Source organism: Anopheles bellator, chromosome 1, assembly GCF_943735745.2.
Source record: "Anopheles bellator chromosome 1, idAnoBellAS_SP24_06.2, whole genome shotgun sequence".
In the NCBI taxonomy this organism is placed as follows: Eukaryota; Metazoa; Arthropoda; class Insecta; order Diptera; family Culicidae; genus Anopheles; species Anopheles bellator.
Genome location: NC_071285.1, coordinates 45,350,244 through 45,370,286, shown reverse-complemented (window position 1 = coordinate 45,370,286; position 20,043 = coordinate 45,350,244). Strand labels below are relative to the sequence as shown.

The 20,043-nt window shown below is 51.6% G+C and overlaps 2 protein-coding genes across 2 annotated transcripts in view; one reads left to right on the top strand and one right to left on the bottom strand.

The window, feature by feature from the left end:
- The window catches only part of LOC131215707 (uncharacterized), a 48,534-nt gene extending 30,085 nt beyond the window's left edge, over positions 1–18,449 (top strand). Inside the window, exons 4-11 of the mRNA XM_058210098.1 lie at positions 6,860–7,011; positions 8,645–8,794; positions 12,721–12,891; positions 12,972–13,151; positions 13,233–15,290; positions 15,356–15,478; positions 15,561–15,696; positions 15,769–18,449. Of these exons, the coding sequence (XP_058066081.1) occupies positions 6,860–7,011; positions 8,645–8,794; positions 12,721–12,891; positions 12,972–13,151; positions 13,233–15,290; positions 15,356–15,478; positions 15,561–15,696; positions 15,769–16,775 (3,977 nt within the window). The 3' untranslated portion in view covers positions 16,776–18,449. The remainder of the gene's footprint in view (positions 1–6,859; positions 7,012–8,644; positions 8,795–12,720; positions 12,892–12,971; positions 13,152–13,232; positions 15,291–15,355; positions 15,479–15,560; positions 15,697–15,768) is intronic.
- A 75-nt stretch (positions 18,450–18,524) lies between these two features.
- Positions 18,525–19,729, bottom strand: LOC131215705 (RING finger protein narya-like). Its single transcript, XM_058210097.1, has 5 exons — positions 19,593–19,729; positions 19,446–19,510; positions 19,252–19,374; positions 19,002–19,193; positions 18,525–18,614 (listed from the first exon to the last, which is right to left on the bottom strand). The coding sequence occupies exons 1-5, from the start codon at positions 19,711–19,713 to the stop codon at positions 18,525–18,527; spliced, it is 591 nt and encodes a 196-aa protein (XP_058066080.1). The 5' UTR covers positions 19,714–19,729.
- Between the last annotated feature and the right edge of the window lie 314 nt (positions 19,730–20,043).

Here is a 20,043-nt window from a genome sequence, read left to right as displayed (position 1 = left end):
AATAAATGTTGAACGCACCTACACTCCGCTAATTTTGCAGCTTCTATTCTTTAACGCTCTAATATGAGATTTCTATTCTCTTAATCGTTGCAGGTTAGTCATACAAGAGAATGCAGATGCCCTCCACAAAAGAAGGAGAAGGACTCGATGCCACCGACGTGGGTAACGTACGCAAAAAGAGATTCGCAGATCGTGGGCACCTTCTTAATTGCCGAACGCGGAAACGACGAGAAGAATGCGTTCCGCCTCCGCCAAGGGTCGTTCTCTCTCTCTCTAAGCAAAACCATATGGCGCGGTGGAAAAAGGCGAAGCTAAAAACGAAGTTCGTGGCCTGGGCCGAAGAGAGTGTCAATCTCGCTACTTCCGGCCGGCACCACGCTGCTGCGTTTAAGGTTCGAATGTTCCTCGCGGTTCGCGGCCCCAGATGATTAGTTTATGTTGCCGCCGCCGTCCGGCACGACGGGCACACATTGCGCGAACTCTTGCGCCGGCAAATGTGGCTTCGATCGTGAGTCGTCTCTCTCTCACTCGCAGACCGGATGTTCCATGTCCGGTCGTGAATCTGTTGCCTTTGCCGCCGCTACTCCTTTTTGGGCCCCGAAAGTTCGCTGACTCTGTCGTGTCCGCGCCGCCACACGACGGGAAGCGGATTCACTCTTCTTCTCTTTTTATTTTAGGGCTATTAGATGATGGTGGCCCCGCCGCAGTACGGAGATTAGAGAGTTAGACACACACGCTCCGGCTCCCGGCAAAGGCGCGCTTCCGACGACAGCGCAATAGATAACGCGAGGCGAAAGGTCGTCGCGCCGGTTGGCGATGCGGCACTTCCGGTGTGTTGTCTGTCCGTCGGTCGTCAGGAGAAGCAGCGCCGAGACGCGCGCGCAAATGGAGACTTCTAAAACGGGAGACGGTCTCATGCAAATTGATTGTGTCACACCTCTCGGCACGCGATTTTCGGTCTGGCGCGGCCTCTTTCGCCTCCTCCAGTGAGCAGCGATACGAATCACTGCGCCCCACGGTTCGCGGTAAATAAAAAGAGGAAGAGACCTCGACGGAAATAGTGCAGACACTACTGCAGCCAGAGCTCTACTGTGCTGCGGTTGGAGAGAACCCACTTCACGTCGTCGTCACGTCTTGAGTAGGAACCACGCGCGGCGGGAACGGTGACAACGACGACGAGCGGCTATCCTCCCGGAACCCATGGCCGCCTCGGGCACACTAGCACTGCTTGCATGGTGGTCCCCCTATTGGGTCGGACAGAAATTGATCATTAGCCCCGACGGGAAGGACAACTCCCGAGAGAGAAGGCGACCGAGAGCGCGCGGTTGCCGTCGGACCCGTCATTTCGGATCCGTCGTCCGGAAATGGAAAGGGATTCAAGGGGCCGCCGCGTACTGTTGCAGCACCAACCGGGCACAGCCACTACGTGTCCGGGTTTCGGATGTGAGCGCAAGGCGGTCCCTCCGTACGTACGGTAGTACGTTATAATCAATTTTAAATTAATCATGCTCCGTTTCGGGGAGTGTTTGGGGGTGACTCCGTTCGGTCGATCGATTCATTGCGCAGCGCACCGTGTGTGGCAGGAGGTACTCCGAGCTCTGCTTTATGTTTGAACCGAGAATTACTTCGGAAGTTTATACAAATTTTTGTGCAATTCTTCGGATATGTATTGTAACTCGGTAGAACTTTATTAGCTTTATTTTCTCTCTCTCTATTTTAATCTGTAATGTGTGGACCCAAAAGAGTCCGGGCACGGTAAATCATGGCCACCGGCATGGCGCAAAAGATGGAGCTTTCATAATGCGACTACACTTTTCACTTGTCATCTTTAATTCCGCTTGGGAGCCTGTGGCTCACCCAGTTGCGCTCCATTACACAACACGGTCAACAGTTTGCTGTACTGTCCCCACCGTCCGTCCTTTACACCGTCCTCTCAACCTTCGGTTGAATCGGGCGCGCAAATTGTTTGGAAACGGCCGGAAAGCGCGCAACAGCGGCTAGGGCGCGTCCACAGAACGCGCTTCCCGGAACGCAGCGGCAGGCACAAACGTGTTTCCACAGCTGCTGTCACCACCACCCCGTTCTCGTTGTTTGATTGCTGCTGCCGGGGTGCCGCGCGCACGGATACTGTCAGTGAAGGATAACGGCATTTGTTCCGAGTGAGTTCCGGCGATCCCTCACTTTCGGTCGGTCCTCGTCGGTATCTCGGGTCGGTTGCAACCCCCACCCGGTCGAAGAATCACAACTCGTCACGGATCGTTACTGACGGACGACGGCGACGACGACGACGACGGTGCCGTGGACGAGTTTCCGATTTTTAAAGCCCTCGGATGGAGGCGCCTGGTCGCGCCTGGTGGTGTGCATAATATTACGGCACAGATACGGCGGAACGGAGCAACAGCGGAGTTAATGCTTGGTACACCCAGGGGTGCGAGTTCTGCGTTGCTGTTCAGCAAGAGCTTTAGGAATTAAGAAGACTTTCAACGCCCGAAGCTGCAGCTTCCGCAAGAGAGCAGCATTTTAGAGGCTTATGGTGTGTGTGTGTGAGAGAGAGAGAGAGTTAGAGTGGGAGGGAGAACAAGCGAGTTGCGTGCTGTAATTTTGCTGACCCTGGGTGGACCTACGGAAACAGACGCGCCCTTTTCCGCGAAGATCACTAGCGCGCGGGTTGAGTGCTTTTCCGCGTGGAATCCACTAGTTCCAAAAGCGAGATCGAAGAGGCGCAACCCGAGAGTGGAACAGTCCTTTGACATGGTTTTTACCATCCTCTGCCATACGCGTCCCTGACCGAACAGTAATTGTGTGGCAATAATTAAATCATAAATATCTAATGGGCGGCCACCAAAATTGAGCTGCTAGTTGTTTTTTCCCTGCAATCGGCAGCGGCCCCATTACGTAATAATCTATCAATTTTCGCTCGGAAGATGTGCCGCTGGCCACGGTTGAGTGCACTACTAACGGACCGCAGCGGTCGCGTATCCATCCTCCCGCTGCCCGAAGCGCGAGCGGCGGAGGCCCATTCGCTCACAGACGCCCTGGCGTCCTGGGTCCTTGGTTCGGCCGGCTGTTTACGCAGCGCGCACACACGAAGGGTCAGCTCGGAAGTTCGGTTTTCCCGTTAATTTATAGAGATTTTCTCGCCATTTCAATCTGTGTTCGTGTGTCCCGGTGTCAGAGAGAACATCTTAGGAGGCGTCGGAAGCTGAGAGCGCCCGGCCCTATCTTGTGTCTAATAAGGGAGGTATCCTTCGCTTCTCTCGGCGGTGGTCGTCGCCATGGTGAATCAATCGGTGAAGAATTCCTTCCAACAAGCCCGCTGGCTGGCTGTGTGCGTGTCTATCTCTCTTGCTTCGGAGCAAACAAAAACAGAGAGCACTTTGAAGCGTGCTCTGCTGCGAACGCTCGAACTTGTGGTCCTTGCGTTAGCGCATCCGGTTACGCTAAAAAGCTTTTTAAAAAAATCGCCAACCTCTGAGTGATTGAGAAGAAGTTGAATAATCCTGCTCGCAAGTTTGGCATCTTTTTTTTTGTTTACTTCACTAAAAGTGAATGTTTTGGGAAACAATTTTGCGAATTTCCGAATTGTCTTAACCACGAGCCTGCGGTTAGGCAACACGCGGCATGATGGTAGTGGTGCTGGACCCGAAGAGTCTGACCCTTATCTCTTATCAGTGAGGTATGGCAGCAAGAGAGAAAGAGAGAGGGATGAGAGGGTCTAACAGGATTGAAACAAACGACCATTTTTCTGCAATTATTACAGCAACCTGTGCAAATTATTTTGACAAGCATTTCCTAATAAGATATTAATAGGATTCGTGTTCCAATGAATGAAACCTCATTATGAAACGAATTAGAGCAGTTGTGGCTCTGGCGAAAGGATGCTGCTACTTGACCGATAGCCACCGAAAGAGAGCGAGAGAGATCTACAGTCTTTTCTCGTCCCGCGAAGGAATGTTTTGCGCGCGGCGTTTGTAGCCCGCAGCTGCATGTGTGTAGGTAGCAACCGTTGCTAGTATCAAATGCTGGCTACTAGGACGATACTCGCTCCACTAACACTCACTCAGCTTTCCACCTGGTATTCATCACCACCACCACTAAGTTAGGATCAGCTTGGTGCTGCTGCGATGGAATGTAGCTGTTGCTGTAAGAAGAAGCACACCGCACATCGAGAGAGCTAGAGAGAGAGAGAGAGAGAGAGAGAGAATCCTGCAATATGCACGGTCGGGGTGTGTTGGAATGGCAGATCGAACAGCAGCATCGTCACAGCAGGCCGAGCGCATATCCTCGCCCAGTGTCGTCCGACGAGTATGTGTTGTACGGATTTGCCCAATTTATTTGGATCGGTTTGCGTTTCGAAAGCTTTTTAAACAAGAAAAGACCAATAAGTTGTGTCTGTCGGGCGTGCTGTCCTTCAAATCGAAAGAATCCTGGTTCTGTTGGCGCCCCAGAGGCAGCACTGTGTTACAAAGTTACTCTACAGTTCCGAACCGAGAAAAGGGCGTGTGAGTTGCTGCCTGTCTGCAGAACGCGCTCCGTTGAGAAATCGCGGCCAACGACCACGCGAAACATGAGTCGGCGTTCCTCTCGGTTCAGTTCTCGGAATATACGGAAAGTTGTGAAAATTGTGGACGATACTTTAGCTTCCTAGAGCCACACGAAGAAGTGTAACAAGTGTATGCGAGAAGCGAAGCGTTAGAAGGTAATTTCTCTGCCTCTCGGTGTTGGGCTACCCGGCCACATATCAAAGGTATTACAGCCATCCTCCGGCTGGTTATGACCGATGAATGGTGATTCAACGACGCTTTCCTCCAGCGTAGAGTAGGCCTCCCAATTGGGGCTCTTTGCTCATCTTGCGTCTGTTGTGACAGAACAGGATTCCCTGCTGTCAAACGACATGACATAACGTTGCTTTAGGGTGTAGTGTCCTTAGCCTGCTATACTTCATTTCTCTCTCTTTCTTTCATTTTTTCTCCCCATCGGGGAATGTTCACACTTGACCGGAGGAGATAATGCGCAACAACAAACCGTTTCCTGCGTATGCTGTGAGAGGGAGAGAAAGAGACCCACGTAGGGCTTTCTCTTGCTTCCGCTCAATTTCTCTATCATTTTCTCTCTCTCTCTCTCTTGCTCTTTCTCTTTTTCTCTTTCTTTATCTCCCTTAACTTAAGATTAGTATATCCTTTCGAGTCCTGTTTTGTGATTTATAGTAAAAGGATGCGGTTCGCTGCCGAATACAACCGTGTTCCGTCGTAGCCCGTCCCGGGCAAATGGATATTTTTAAACCATCCAAAATAACCACACTCACCTGAGGCTCTCCTGAGGCGGAGTCTGGCCCCTTTCTATCGATTGATAATTTGCGTCATGCCTTTATTTCTGCTACGATCACCATCACATTCATTGCAACGAAGATTTGCATTTAGTATTTTAGACAAATAAAGCATCATCGTTAGTTCTTGTAATGATGGTGGTGGGTGTCGTCATTATCATTACTAATAGTTTGAGTGCATCCGTCTGTGACAAATTTGCGGAGTCAATGCCTCGATGTTAATTAAACAAAAACATTGCCGTGTTTTATGCAGAGCGGCGGCCTCGGAAGGCTTTTCCCGAAAACCGGCCCACTTTCCGGATGACGGACGCGCGGTGGCTTTTCCTGATGTTTGTATGCCCACCGCCCACCATCCGCGGGACGGATGCCCTTTTTGGGATGGTGGGTGGCTCTGGGCCCTGGCCCTTGCCCGAGTCAACATTAACCTATTTGATGTGGGAGAGAAGACTGGGTTGCGCTGTGGGTTTTTTGGTGAAACCCCGTACCCAGACCCCCTCGTCGTCGGGTCCGTCCGCCCGCCTGCCCCGAAAGTTCGTCATGCCAAACGTGCGGCCGCAGGATAATGTTGGCCGAGAGTTCGAGCGAAACTTTGTTATGTTGTTTCAACCTTCGCCGAGGCCGGGTTGTGCGTGTGCGGAAAGTATGTGTGCCTGGCTTCGGAATTTTTTGGGTTTGCTAAAACCCGTTCCTCTGCCCCACGTCCGTCCCTTTGTATGTCCCATTGCATCTCGCGTACATCAGAGTAGATTCATTGCCGTTTGACATTTTCCGTGCCAAAGTTACGAAGCACTACGATAATATTATGCACCCCGACGAGGCATAATATTTTGCGAACCAGGCCGAGCTTCCGTCTCTCGGTTGATTTAACAATTCACTAGCGTAATACGCAGCAACGCGTATCTCGTTTCGATTTCACTTCATTCACGGACAAATCTGGTACTAGACTCTCCAGACGACTGTCCTCGCTGTGTGTCCCAGTGTGGTCCCAAATTCAAATAGTATCTTTAGGGCAGCGCACGAGGGCGCCGAAAAGAAGAGTAAACATATTTAAAACTTTGTGTACCTTCATTAAACGACCCCAATTTTGGTTGGGAAAAAGTTCAAAGGGGCTGGGCGTTGTAGGCCATCGAAGCGCGAAGCCAACCAATGTCCATCCGCCCACTTGTGGTGCTGCTGTTCCTGGGAGGTTCGCCTCCCGAAGGCAAAGGACTCGTCGCTCTCTCTCTCTCTCTCTCTCTCTCGTTGGAGTCGAATTGTGTGGTTAATTTCGGTGGCTTTGTTGTGTTGCGGTGGTGGTACTTTTTCCCAGGTCCCAGGTCAGGTCGAGCAAACCATCACCATCATCGGCTATAATCTGTTTTGATGCAAAGGTTAATTACGGGTGTGCGGGAATCATCGTGACCTTTTCGCTTCGTGGAGCTCTTAGAAAATTTCATGTCCTATGCGCGCTTCATGCGACTGATGAATGGCGCAGAACTTTTTGATGAACCTTTAACCTGAGTGCATTCTTTCGACCTTGTCTTCGCTTTCCAGATGAATCCGTACGGCTGTACCTGGCCTGCTGGCTGCACAAGTACTGCGCCAGCTGGTTCGAGCGCGAGCAGGACCAGCAGAGCATATTCAGCAAAGCGTTCCCGGAGAAGATCCTGCAGATCATCGTCCGTTACCTAACAGACGAACCGAACGTAAGTAGCGAACCCCGCGGCCGCACATAATAAACCATCCTTTCTCGATTCATTCCCTCCAAGATTCCAATATCGGGGCCGACAGAAAAAAAAACTCGCTCAAAACGCAAACTCCATGGTACGCGAACCTCTTGTGGCAAATGGCATTTATTGGACGTGCTATGATTGAATTTGAACGCCCAAGGAAACTCCATTATGTGTTGTGGACGCGCCCGGTTTTATCATCGCCCGCCCCCACCACCCAACGACACGGGAAACACGGACGGAGTGGTCGGAATCGGAAAACTAGAGACATAAAGGCGCAGAGAGTAATCAACGCTCATTTTCACGCCTCATAAAAATGGTTAGCATCCTTCGAGCTCTTCTGTGGAAAGTGTTGCTGCTTCTGGCGGCGGCGGCCGCTGGCGAAGCCGATGATGGTCTCTCTCGATGGCGTTGGTGTTTGTGTGTTACTCCTCGAACGATGCTCCCGTCGCCGGTCTCGAAGCAGACCGGCTCCTCCTGCTGGCTTGTTGAAGGAGATGAAGAGCCTTGCTAACGGATGTGTTGTTTGGTTGGCGTTAGTGCGCTGGGTGCTTACGAAAAATCGTCACGTTCCGACGAGCGGCAGGATGTTAGTTTTCCGACGCGCGACAGAGCTTTTGGTGCCGAAAAGCTCCACTTTCGGGTTGGGCTGCAGTGAGGACAACAGAAGAGAGCATATGCGCGCGCTCTCTCTCTCTCTCCTTGTACCGTGCCCTCGCCAGTTGGGGTGGAACCGAAGCGCGCAAAGTTCCCCTCGGTCGAAAGCGGGTTATTTATGGGCTTCCTCTTCTGAGGGGCTCCCACAGCCACTACCCAGCCGCCCAGATTGTGTTACAGGCGTTTTCTTGGGCGTCATCGTCCTCCCACAGTGTATTGGGCGTGCTTGGGTTACATAATACGAGCGCCGTGGCGGTAACTCTCGCCTGGTGTGTGGCGTCTCGTGGTCCTTCTTCCCTTCGGAACGGACGAACTTATTCAGCATTCAACTTCTTCCGTCCCGGAGCGCTGGTCCGGTCCGTCTCTGGGCCGGGGGGATAATAAATGGGAACTTGAGCGCGCGCCCAGCCCGAAACCGAGGGTAGCAGGCCCACATTCGCTCTGCGCTACTTGTTGCGTTTTTGCAGCCTCCCACCGAGAACCATAAAGGCGTCGGCGCCATTCTAGCCACATCCCCGATGAAGGACACCGTCATGACATGTCCTGGAGGACGGCACAAGTTGTGTTCTGTTTTACACAATTACACGCTGAGTTTACAGCCCGAAAGTACTTGTTAGGTACATTGAAGCAATCTTGTGCTTCGCGCGATGCTCCTTTTCGGGTTGGTCGACGGCGACGACGACAATGTTGGGTTGTCCTTTTTGAGAAACATATTCTTGAAAGAGGTGACCCACTTGTGAACGCCGCTGAGGAGGGTCCTCAATACCACTCTTCTGCCAGCTTTGGATTGTTCACGTCTTTAGTTGTTTCATAATTTTTAATGGCACTCCCTGATAAAGACCCACTCATTTCTTGTCCCTCAATTCTCGAGCCCCCTGACTACATAACTTTCTTAAGCCCGGAGCTTTTTAGTATAGAGAAGGTTCAATTTTTCTCCTCTCCCCATTCTCAGGTCCGGGCGGCTACGTTCGAATCGCTCACGTTTCTGATCGAGAAGGGCTACCTGGACCGGGCCACAACGATCAAGCTCAACATCGTCGAGGAGCTGGTCAGCAAACCGATCAATGAATCGTTCATGGACATGTGCACCAACTACATCCATGTAAGTATCACGGCGTAGGCCGCCCCATTTAGAGTTTAGAGGCACTTTCCAGCAGCTTTTCCGCACTTTGTGGACTTCCAGGGGTCCGATTTATGGAAGGTGGTTTTTGTTAAGGGTGCATGATGTGTGTGGTTCGTGTGCGATGGGAATCAAGTTACGGACGGATACGATGGAGATCGGATTCGGAAGTGTCAATTGTGGCCCCGCAAGTGAAATTTCTTTTCGTTTAGACAAAATCATAGAGACGCACACGGTCGTGTACCAGACGTAAGTAGACGAAGTGGAACACTAATATTGGTTTTTAAAGTTAGGGAGCTTAATCATTAAAGTCCACCACGCACACCGCTCGCTGAAGCAGTTTATTTTAGTATCGTTCGCCCCCCTCAAACATCCACTCGTTTTTGTAGCACGGCGCTTCTCGGCCATTACTTTGCACGACGTTCGAAGCGATAGTGTTATCGTGTTACCTACTACCCACACACAAATGCAACTGCTTCGCGCGCTTCCTTGCAGGACCTTTCCCAGGAGGGTTCTGGATTTTACACAATCACTAGCATCTCGAGTCGTACTCGCATTCGGTCTGCAACCGAGTATCATTCCGGTACAATTTTCGTTCGTCATTCTGTCGCCGCCTCTTTAGTCGTCGCTGTTTATCGGCGAATGTTCCAGTGACAAGTTCTAGCTAAACCTCCGTTTACACGCCGAGTGCGCCGTCGTCAAGTTCTGATGATGCTAATAAAAATATATCGATTCTCCGTTTGTGTCTCTCCGACAATATTTGCTCTGCCGAGTGCTCCTGCTATAAAGACGTGTGCGTTGAAAGGCGAACCTTGGCAAATCGTAAAGAAAAATGGGGAGAAATTCATTTTAATCTTTGGCCAACGGTGTGTGCTGGTGCTGGCTGGCTGGCTGGCTCCCCGTCGAGCGGTGCATTAGTAGTTGATAGAAAGTGATTAAACCTTCCTGAACACATCATTACTATTGGTAGCAAAACTCTTCTTATCTTAACTCTGTGTGGCCTGTGTGGGTGGAAAACTGGTGGCGGTTTGTTTGTGTGTGTGAGTAGTGTGTGGTATGGTGTCCTGCTCCTGGTCTAACATTTCGCTCTCCCCTAGCAAATAACAACATCAACAACGATCGTATGCCGGCGGCCACACACTCAACAGCGATCAGCAACGGGCGGCCGGCGATAGCAGCAGCAACAGCAGCTTAATGTATTTCGTCTGCAAGAAAGACATGGGTAGTGAGATAGTAGGGGCCACATACCACCCTGACAACCCCGCTCGTGGGTTGGTGGTGGCGCACCGGTTTAGAACTGTTAGATCTCACTACCTTGTCTTTCATGTTGATAAGTACACAATAGTTGGGTGTCTCTTTGAGAGTAACACCTTCACGCTTCACGCACGACTTCGCGCGGAATGGGTTTTGCTCTCTTGTGGTGTGTGGTGGTGGTGGTGGTGGTGTTTGTGAAAAGTAGATTTTGGTAAATAGAAAAGTAATTTTCGCAATTGTCGTACCCGTGTTCGATTTGGGGCGCGCCCCAATGCCCGGAGTGTGTGTGGTTTATTAGAGGCGTTAGCTTTTGGCTTCCTGGTGTGTTGTGGGGTGCGTGAAAGTAAACGAAATTTTGTAACTACCTTTCGTAGTTTTTTATTTGTGTTTTTCCATCGCTTTTGGTTTTAGTCTCCAATGCTGCTTTATTTTATATGTTTCCGTCTCTACTTGTGATTTTTAATTTGTATTTCCTTCAAATGTTTGTTTTTTTCAAATGTTTTTTCAGTTAAAACGCTTTCTTCCAATATTACTTCTTTTAGCCTTCCTTTACTTGTTCTGTTTTTAACGTCGGTGGTGTGAATTCGGTCGCTCGTGAAGTATCGGAAATGTGCGCCTTCTGAGGAAACACGATAGAGGATCACCTTTCGTGAAGATTGGTTGTTGCGTTCGCATCAAACCTGGTTGTCATAGTTGCTTTCGAAACACTATCACAGCCAGCTTTGATGAGCAACGCGGCAACTACATTCGTCCTTCGCCAACATAGCGCAACTGCAGCGATGATGATCTCGATCCCCGAAAGTGTGTCGGAGTGCCTGTACGCCGCTTGGTGATCCATTTCACTTTCTACTCTCTGATCGACACGATCCTTAATATATGAGCGCACGAAAATCGAACGTTCCCCCGCGGACATACTTCCGGCATATAAGAATTCCCTGTCGGCGCCAGAGTTGTCCTCTATTTCTTGCGGCCCAGCAGAGTCTAATCATTTAATCGCTCTTTCGAGAGAAGAGAGACAGAGGCTCTCTCTCAGCCGCGTTTTTATTGTCGTGGCTCTCACGGATTCGGCTCCCACGGTCTCGGTTGTTATCACATCTCACTTCGTAAAAAAGGACCAAAAACATAACCAAAACCCAAAAAAAAACAGAACTCTATCGCGAGGCAGAGCGAGAAATGAATGGGGAGTCAATGAACGAAAAATCAATGAAAACCAACACACAACGGACTGGGCTCATCAATTGGTTGTGGCTATGTGTTTATCACCAAGTAAACCGGACCCGTTTTCCGCAATTCACTATCATATCACAGCCATTTTGATGAGCTCGGTCGGGTGATGAAACACATCTGGTCCCATCTTCTCCTCTTCCTTCCAAAACAGGCCGAAAGGCAAAACAAAAAAACCACAACCGCAACAAAAACTGTTTGTTTTCGTCTACTTCTGCTTCTTCCTTTTGCTCGTGCGCGCTCTTTTTCGCGGGTGCCGCGCGCGCGAAAAGAACGTTATAAATCGTCATCGTCAAAGAAACGAGAGGAGGCGGCACCAAAAAATATGCGTAGTAAGATCTCGTCGTCGTGGAGGCCGCCCCTAGAGGCGGACTCTTGCTACTTATTAGCACCCAACAACCAAAAGCGCGCGCACTTCCATCAATCCAAATCGTGCTCAAAATTATTTGTTGATAAGCCCCCGCGGGGGAAGGTAATGAAAATGTATACAAAATTTGCACGGAAGATGTTCCCGAACAGAAAATGTCCCTGCCGAGTTCGTCGGTCAGCGGAAAGGAGTGTACCGCGCGGTAAAGTGTGAAGAGTGCTTGTGATGGGTCGTAGCAAGTCTTATTACCTCCGGGCACATACAACAAAAAAAACGGGAAAAGGTTCGTGATCGGGTCGTAAAAATGGTTGTGCTGTGTCGATGCTACGAAAGTTCATATCACAGCCATTTTGACGAGTTCGACTGCTCTTGAGCCATGCCGCACCACCGAGTGAGCGCCGCCAGTCAGTCGCGTGAACACACCAATATCCGCCCCGGCACCGGAAGTCACGCCGTGCGCGCGAAACCGCGAAAATATTCGAAAGCTCGTCGTCGCCGTTGCCCACTGTGTCGCTCTCAAAGTGGCTGTGAAATGCTGTTCACTTATACCCGTGCATATCACAGCCAGCTTTGAAGAGCGACACGGTGTGGCTTTTGCTGGTGTGGCTGCTCTCTTACAACATCGTCCATCGAATTTTTTGGCTAATTATTTTTTTGCAGAAAAAACCGCTCAAGTGAACAACCACACCACACAGAAAATGAAGTATGGCAGCGCTGAGCTGAGTAAACAAGAGTGAACGGCGGAAGATCATGTTCCATCTCACAAAGTGGCTGTGAAATGGTGTTACTCACATTTCCATATCACAGCCAGCTTTGATGAGCTGGACTGTGGATCTCGGACAGCGGATCGTTCTAGAGTGAGAGAAATAAATGCCATCACCCTCAGCTTATAACAATATTTAAATGCGCCACAGTTTTCCTTACCGATGCGCGTTTAGTGACTAATAAAACCACTAATAAATGTCTTCCGCTTCTTCTCTTTCTCGACGTTCTTTTTTGGGATTCGCCGAAATTTGCCACATTGCCCAATCGTGCGCCTGCGTGCGTCGGTTCGCTCCTGCAGCTGATGGTCAAGATTGCGCCGCTCGTGGGCAGCGCCAAGACGCAGGAGCTCCTGTACAGCCGCTTCGTGAAGATGTGTACCTGCAAGATCAACTTCGTCCGCAAGGAGTGTGCCACCGCGTTCCCGGTGATGTGCGAGGTTCTGGGGAACGAAGTGTTCGAGAAAAATCTGGTAAGTAGAGGGCGCGACCCCGCCTCGGATCACCATTAATGTGTCTGACCGGCTGTTGCCAATCTTCGTTTCGGGTTTAGCTGCACATTTTCATGAAACTGTGCGAAGACGAAATCTGGACCGTCCGCAAGGCGTGCGCTGAGGTGATGCCGTTCATTGCGCTGCTTTGCACGCTGGAAAAGCGCCGCAAGGTGCTGGTGCCGGCGTACAAGAAGTTTATGTTCGATTCTAGTCAGTGGGTGATCAAGGCGGCACTAAAGGTACAAGTATGAACTGGACACGAGGGTGGATGATCCAAAGATTCGATTCGATTACATCGTTTTCCCTTTTCCAACTCGCAGAATTTGGGCCGATTTTTGGCGACCTTCGCACAGCTGCAGATCCTGGGGCTGGCGTACAACAACAGTCTCGAGCTCTCGATCACCAACGCGGCGGACGAAGCGTTCCAGGAGCTGATGGCCAACAGCCGGCAGCTGACGTACGGTGGCAGCCAGCCCGCGCCCAGTGTTCTGCTGAAGAACTTCGAGTGCTACGAGAAGCGGTTCAAGGAGTCGATCCAGCGGCACGCGCTGCTGTCGCTAGTGAAATCGGACGACGAACCGTGGAAGTCGCCACGCACCGAGGATCGCATCAACATCGAGGCGTACCTGTCGTCGGTCGTGTTCGTCGAGCAGCATCCGTCCCAGCGGCAGTCAACCGGCTCGACGTCGGACGACGGCGGGGGCATTTCGAAGCTGGCCGATTTCTACTACGTCCGCCACAAGTCGCTCTCCTCGAGCTCATCGATCGCGTCCACCTCGCCGACGCCGTCGCCCCTGTTCCGCGCCAATCAAACGTACGACGAAAAGAATCCTCTCAATCGCTTCCTGCGCTACTGTTCGCCGCTGAAGAACAATTTCGAGAATGCGTTCTCTAATCCGTCCGGCGGCGACGGGGGCGAGCAGGGCGGTGGTAGTGATGCGTTCGATAACCACGGCCACTGGGACTCGGAGGATGATAATTTTGGCACGAAAATGCCCGATCTTAGTCTCGGTGACGGCGGAGGCGGTGGCGACGCCTGTGGTGGTGGCCTGCTGGCGGATGGGGGCGTCGGTACGAGTGGGGTCATATTTGACGGTGATAATCCGAAGCACGTGGCCGAAGCTGCAGCGGCGGGTAGCGGTGGGTTAGATTTTATTATGGAATCGAGCGAAGAGGACGAAAACACCATCGACGAGTACTTTAATTCACACCAATTCTGGTACATCAGTCCCGGGCTGGCCCTCGATCTGGAGTTTATCGACTCCGACGGGGACGGCAACGGAAGCAAGGATGCAAGCAATAACAACCAACCTGCCGTCGGGGGCGATGGTGATGGTGACGATAAGAAAACGACGGAAGCGGTCGCTGTGCTGGAGGATGATAGCCGCAATAACAATCTACTCCTCCAAGCATCGTCGGTACCAACGGCGTCAAGCAGCAACTCCGGTGATGCGGGGACTCCGGTGCCAAGTGGCAACGAAAGTACCACATCATCCGCGATGGTGGTAGAGGACAGCGAGAACCAGAATGATAGCGATTCCAGCTACGGCAGCATCAACAACAACGAATCGGACAACAAGCTGATCTACATGTACGAAGATTTGTTACCCCCTTCGCAAGCAAACCTAGGACCCGGAGCATCAGCCGTGGCTGCCGGGTTGACCACCACGTCAACGGGTTGTTCGAGTGGCGGAGCGGTGGTCTCGGCGACAAGTGCCAGCAGCACGAGCACCACTGGCGCCGCCGCCGCTACGACGACGGTGGAGCGCATCCGGGCGGCCGAACAGCTGAGGACACAGATTCGCTGGGAGAACGAAGAAGTTGAGTGGAACCTGCTGGAGGACTTCCTGCACATGAAGAACGTCAACAAGGAGCTGTGCCTCGACTGTGCGTACAACTTCCCGGCCGTGGTGCTGACGTTTGGCGAAAAGTTTTGGCCCATCCTGAGCCGCTACTTCTTCGATCTGTGCGCCGACGTGCAGCAGTCGGTGCGGCGCACGATGGCCGCCTCGATCAGCAAGGTGGCGCTTATCATTGGCCGCGAGCAGGCGACCCGCGATCTCGTACCGTCGTACACGGAGTTTCTGCTCGATTCCGACGACATCAAGTTCGAGGTGGTGCGCACGTTGGCCGAGTTCCTGAAGGTCATCGATAGCTGTGAGCACGAGATGCTGATGAATCACCTCGGGATGTGCCTGCAGCCGCCGCTGCAGATGATGAACTGGCGCTTCCGGGAGCTGGCCGGCCAACAGATTGCCGAGCTGGCCCGCATGCACACCAAGATTCGCAAGGAAAACTGTCTCCTCTTTCTGGCCGGCCTGTCGTTGCGCCTGATGCTCGACAAGTACGACAGTGTTCGCAAGGCGGGCATTGATGCGGTAGGTTTTGGTGGTGGCTGAGCTGTACGCGGTCATCATTAACGACTGTCTCTCTTTCCCGCTAGTTTGTCGAATGCAGTCACGAGTTCCAGCAAAACGATAAGGTGTTTGAGTTCTTCAACAAACACTTTGCCTTCTACAACGAGTGGCGTCGTCGGCAAACGTATGTGATAGCGGCTGGAAAAATGGTAAGCGGCCCCGTCGCGGAGGTGTTGGTGGTGACTGTTTGCAGGGGCTAATGTCGATCTTGCTCTCTTCCCCTCCTCGCAGCTCGAGACTGATCGTGTCGAAGTGAAAATCTTCCGCAAACATGTGTTCAACAACGTACTCAAACTGGCCAGCGATGTGGTGCCGAACGTTAGAATACAAGTCGCCAAGTGCCTCAAGGAAATCATTGTCCCGCACGGTGAGTTCTCTGCGCTCCCTCCGTGCGTCTTACATTTCCGTGATCCCGATCGTTTACCCCGCTCTTTTGCAGCCAACTTTGCCGACGATCCGCTGGTAGAATCGGCAATGGAGAAGCTGCGCCACGACCTAGACTGTGACGTGCGGGGCCACATCGATGGGTACCAGAGCATGGAGGAGGAGATGGCGGCAGCCGCGGCCGGTACGGATGACGGCGGCGGTGGTTCGTCGTCGTCCCGCGCCAGTGCGACGTCTTCGGCGGGCACCGCAGAAGCTGGCGGTGGCATCATATCGTCAACCGGGGGCGAAACGGAGCACTCTCCGTCATCGTCGTCTTCATCGTGCTTCTCGATGCCGGTTTCGTCGCCGCTTTCGTACGCAGAAGTAACCAGCGGGTATCTGGGGTCGCCCATTTCCTCGCTACTGCTGGACGATGGATTGGGCAGTTTGCTCACGAAACTGAAGCACGACAAGGGGTCCGACAGTGAAAAGCAGCAACACCATGACGAGCGAAGGTTAGGCGGAGGAGACCCGGAGGAGGTGGAACTTACGTCGTCGGGGCACCATCACCACTATCACCACCAACATCACCGCCAGCAGCAGCAGCACCAGCAAGCGGATGAGGAAGACGAATGTGGTGAGGAAGCAATAGAACAGCCCACTTCCTCGATGTCGACCGACGACGATGCGGCCTACTGTTCCGAGATGGAATCGTCGACGGCTGCATCGACCCCCTCGGCAACGCTTCCTACGCGCGCTACCACCACCAGCATTCCATTGGAGCAGGGCCACGGAGACACAACGACTGATGACACCGAAACGCCGGTCCACGAAACGGAACAAAACAGAAGCAACAACAACCAAGTGGGGCCAACCACTGGAGGCGCCATGGAGGCAACGCCGCAGCTTGTCAACGGGGAAAATACGGTCGTCCCAAGCCGTCCCGATTCCACGGACCGGAGGGCGGACAATGTTGTAGTGACGGCAAGCACGGTTCCCTCGTCGATCCCGACCAGCACCACAACGACGGCACCTCGGGTGAGGGACTACTTCCGAAGGCGCTCCAAAGGCAAAAAATGAGGTGGCGGTGCCGAAGCCTAAAGCCTCAAACGGGTCGGTCAGCCTAAGTGGAGGTCGCCTTGTGGCCACCCTCTTTATGTGACCACCCTGAAGAAGTAGTAGTGTTGTGTAGCCACCAGCGTATAAGTAGAAAAACCGTGAACCCCGTGTAGAGCGCATCGCGGGGACAGATAAGAACTCGGAGACTCTAGAGCAGGAAACACAATCATAATTGATTTACTTAGTTTTATTCAGTCGCGCAAAACTGGGTTGGAGGGACACTACACAAGACGGTCGTGAGGTTAGCAAGAAGAGGTGTAGTTAGTGTGACAAACAGTGTTTGTAGTGTTGGTGGTACGCAGTAAGAGAGGGATCGTTGTGAGTTTAGTTTACATTTTACGAGATTGATATCGTGCGCACGCGCGCCAGGAACCGGAGAGGGATCGAATATTGCGCGGCCTTCGTGAAGGGTTCGAATCTGGGCTTTGGTTTTTTTTAAGGACCAAACAACTTGTGTTGAAACATCCTACAGTAAGTGCGAGGAAATTCAAGCGAACCCAGTCGCCCGTGCCTGCCAACCACCACATTACATCATAGAAGACTTACTTTGGCGATGTGTTCGACTCGTACCATCTAGCAACCTTGCGGGATGTTTATGTACAGGAAAAAGGAATGTTGTCAACTGCCAGCTGCGCTCTATTATTGCCACTTAGTTGTATATTTGAACGATGTTCTTTTTTGCGGGCCACACAACGTCCGTGTTTGCCGCCCGTTTTTCTTTTGTGACCGTTACTGTTCCATATCGTATTTTTTTGTTAGGCGCAAGTTAGGCTTTTTAAAAGAGAGACACTGCTCCCCGTTGTGTTCGTCGTTCTCTGGTTACCCGTTTCAACACTTCGTGCCGTACTGCACCTTCGTAGCACACAGTAAATAGCGGGATACTAGTAACCTATCTATAAAACTCTCCATCGCAACAATGCACAACGTGCGGTGCGGCATATCACGAACACGGGATACTTTCTCCTCGTTATCTGTGAGTTGTCTGTTTGGGTAGTGCGTTTTGTTGTGCGTGAGCGGACGTTGAGTGCGTTTGATTTTCTAGCGGCGGATTTTGAATGGTGGGTCCTGTTCCGGATGCACATATTCTAGTAGAAGATTAATACAAAAAGAAAACAAAAACAAGCAAACCATAACACAACACAGCTAGTAAAACTAAATAAAACGTAAAACCCGGGGCGGATCCAAGAGAGAGAAAGAGAGGGAGAGGGAGAGAATGTGAGTAAAATAGCAATAGCAAAGTGTAAGCGAAAAAACCCGGGACTGAACTTTGGAAGCCATTGATTATCAGCACACGTGGTAATGGCAAGTGGAGCGTGCGATAGTGAGAGAGAGAGGACTGAACGATTATTCGGTGTGATAGATGGGCGAGAGGTTACGTTGTGTTCCGTGTTGTGTTCCCCCCGGGGGTTTTGTTCGGACGGAGAATAAACGAATGACGGAGTATGCTTGTCAACTGAAGAGAGAACAAAAAAGATGTATATTTTACACCGGCGCTGGTGCGCGCATGGCGGCGGTCGTGCCCTGCCAATCTTGCGACCAACACGAAGACAAAAAAGAAGGCAAGATGTTGCGCGTTGCGGAAGAAAGATATATCGCCCTAAACAATAAGCCTAGCGAGATAATAAAGTGAGAAAGAACTTTCTTCTATGGTTATGTACACTCGGGCACTGTCTGCATTACACGGGAGTGATTCTGTGAAGTGTTGTGGGTCTACGGTTTGCGACGCTGGTGGTTCTGCGACGACGGCGACGACTCACGGATGATGGTCGATGGTGCTGGACTGCCATACGGCATCGGCCGCTGCCGGAGGGTGGGTGTTTTGAAGTATGATTTTCCACCGTACACCGCCGCTGCGGGGTCAGTGCGCTGGGCTAGCTCATTCGACCCGGCACTGCCTCTGTTGTTGAATGATGTACTTCCCACAGGTGTGCGCGCGCCAATACCTGAATCGTCTGCGGAATCAATCAACGAAAAGCCTCCCACCGTCGGTGGCTTTTGGCCCCGTGGTTGTGGCTGTACAATAGGGTACGGATTGTAACAACCGACAGGAACTGATGGAGCCACTGTTCTCGAGGTACTTGCAGCTGGTGGAGTTGGTCTTCCCGGATCAACTGGCGTACAGGTGGCCCGATTCGAAAGTGCCATTGGTGACGTTGTTGCTGATGGTGATAGGAAATATGGTTGTACTCGGCACCGCTCTCCTGCTCCGAGGCCCGCGGTGCTGCTTTGGCCCCTCGGCGAGGCCCTCGGCGACGTGCTTCGTAGGCGCTCCTGCAGATTGCGGCGATAGGTGCGTAGCTTTTCGTAGCGCCGTTGTGTTTCCACTATCCGCTGGCGCAACTGGTTCTCCATTTCGCGCAGCTTAGGCAGCCCTTCGCGCTGCAAGCAGAAAACGTTATTTACTGGCTTTTAGCACGCGAAAATCTGTGGTACCTACACGGCGGATGATTTGTTGAACAAGATGCTCGCGCTGTCGGTGCTGAAATAGTACATTCTGGCCAACCACATGTAGTGCTCTGACTACACCCGGATCGAAAAACATTTTGTCCTCGCGATCCATCTGCAACGGAAAGCGGTACGGGGCTATTCTTCGACGAAACTTTTAGGGTCTAATATTTGATAAAAACGAACCTGATTTGTCAGCTCGGTGAAGCGATCCAGCGGTTTCTGACAAACGGGACAGACCGTTCCACGATCTGCGGAAGAGGAGCGAAACAAAAGCAACAATCAGCTTTTCGACCCCAAGTACCCGTCCCAGTGGTGGTGGCGTTCACTTACTCGTTCTGCCCATACATTGTTTGCAGAGGACGTGGCGGCAGGACAATTGATAAAACTTGCGATCCTTTTTATCCAGCAAATGGAAGCAAATGTTACAATGAATCCACCGGCTGCTGGACATTGTGGAGCCGCGTAAATATTATCACCTCCGGCACAGTACTCGTACGTTACTAACCGCCGTAGCTTGCTGTTGCCCGTTGGACTACACTTCTTGTACAGTGCGTGTCAGAAAACACTGGCAGAAAGGAAATAAGCCGTTGCATATAACGATTTTTTTAAACGAGGTTCCGTTTTCCAACCGGTTCCAACCGGACTTCCGAGAGCGAACGATTGAACGGAATGCTGAGTGAGTACGCAATTATCAATGCCGCTACACTGAGTTTTGTATTTATGATTAATTATTGTACTAAATTTTACAGTGTGCTTAAATAAATAAACCGATCAAATATCC

What these genes read in the sequence shown, in the direction of transcription:
- LOC131215705 (XM_058210097.1), bottom strand. Translation starts at nt 19,713, where the DNA reads ATGTCCAGCAGCCGGTGGATTCATTGTAACATTTGCTTCCATTTGCTG. An exon ending in ACAATGTATGGGCAGAACGA is followed by an intron (nt 19,511 to 19,592) that starts GTAAGTGAACGC and finishes CCTCTTCCGCAG; the next exon opens with ATCGTGGAACGGTCTGTCCC. An exon ending in TTCAACAAATCATCCGCCGT is followed by an intron (nt 19,194 to 19,251) that starts GTAGGTACCACA and finishes TTCTGCTTGCAG; the next exon opens with CGCGAAGGGCTGCCTAAGCT.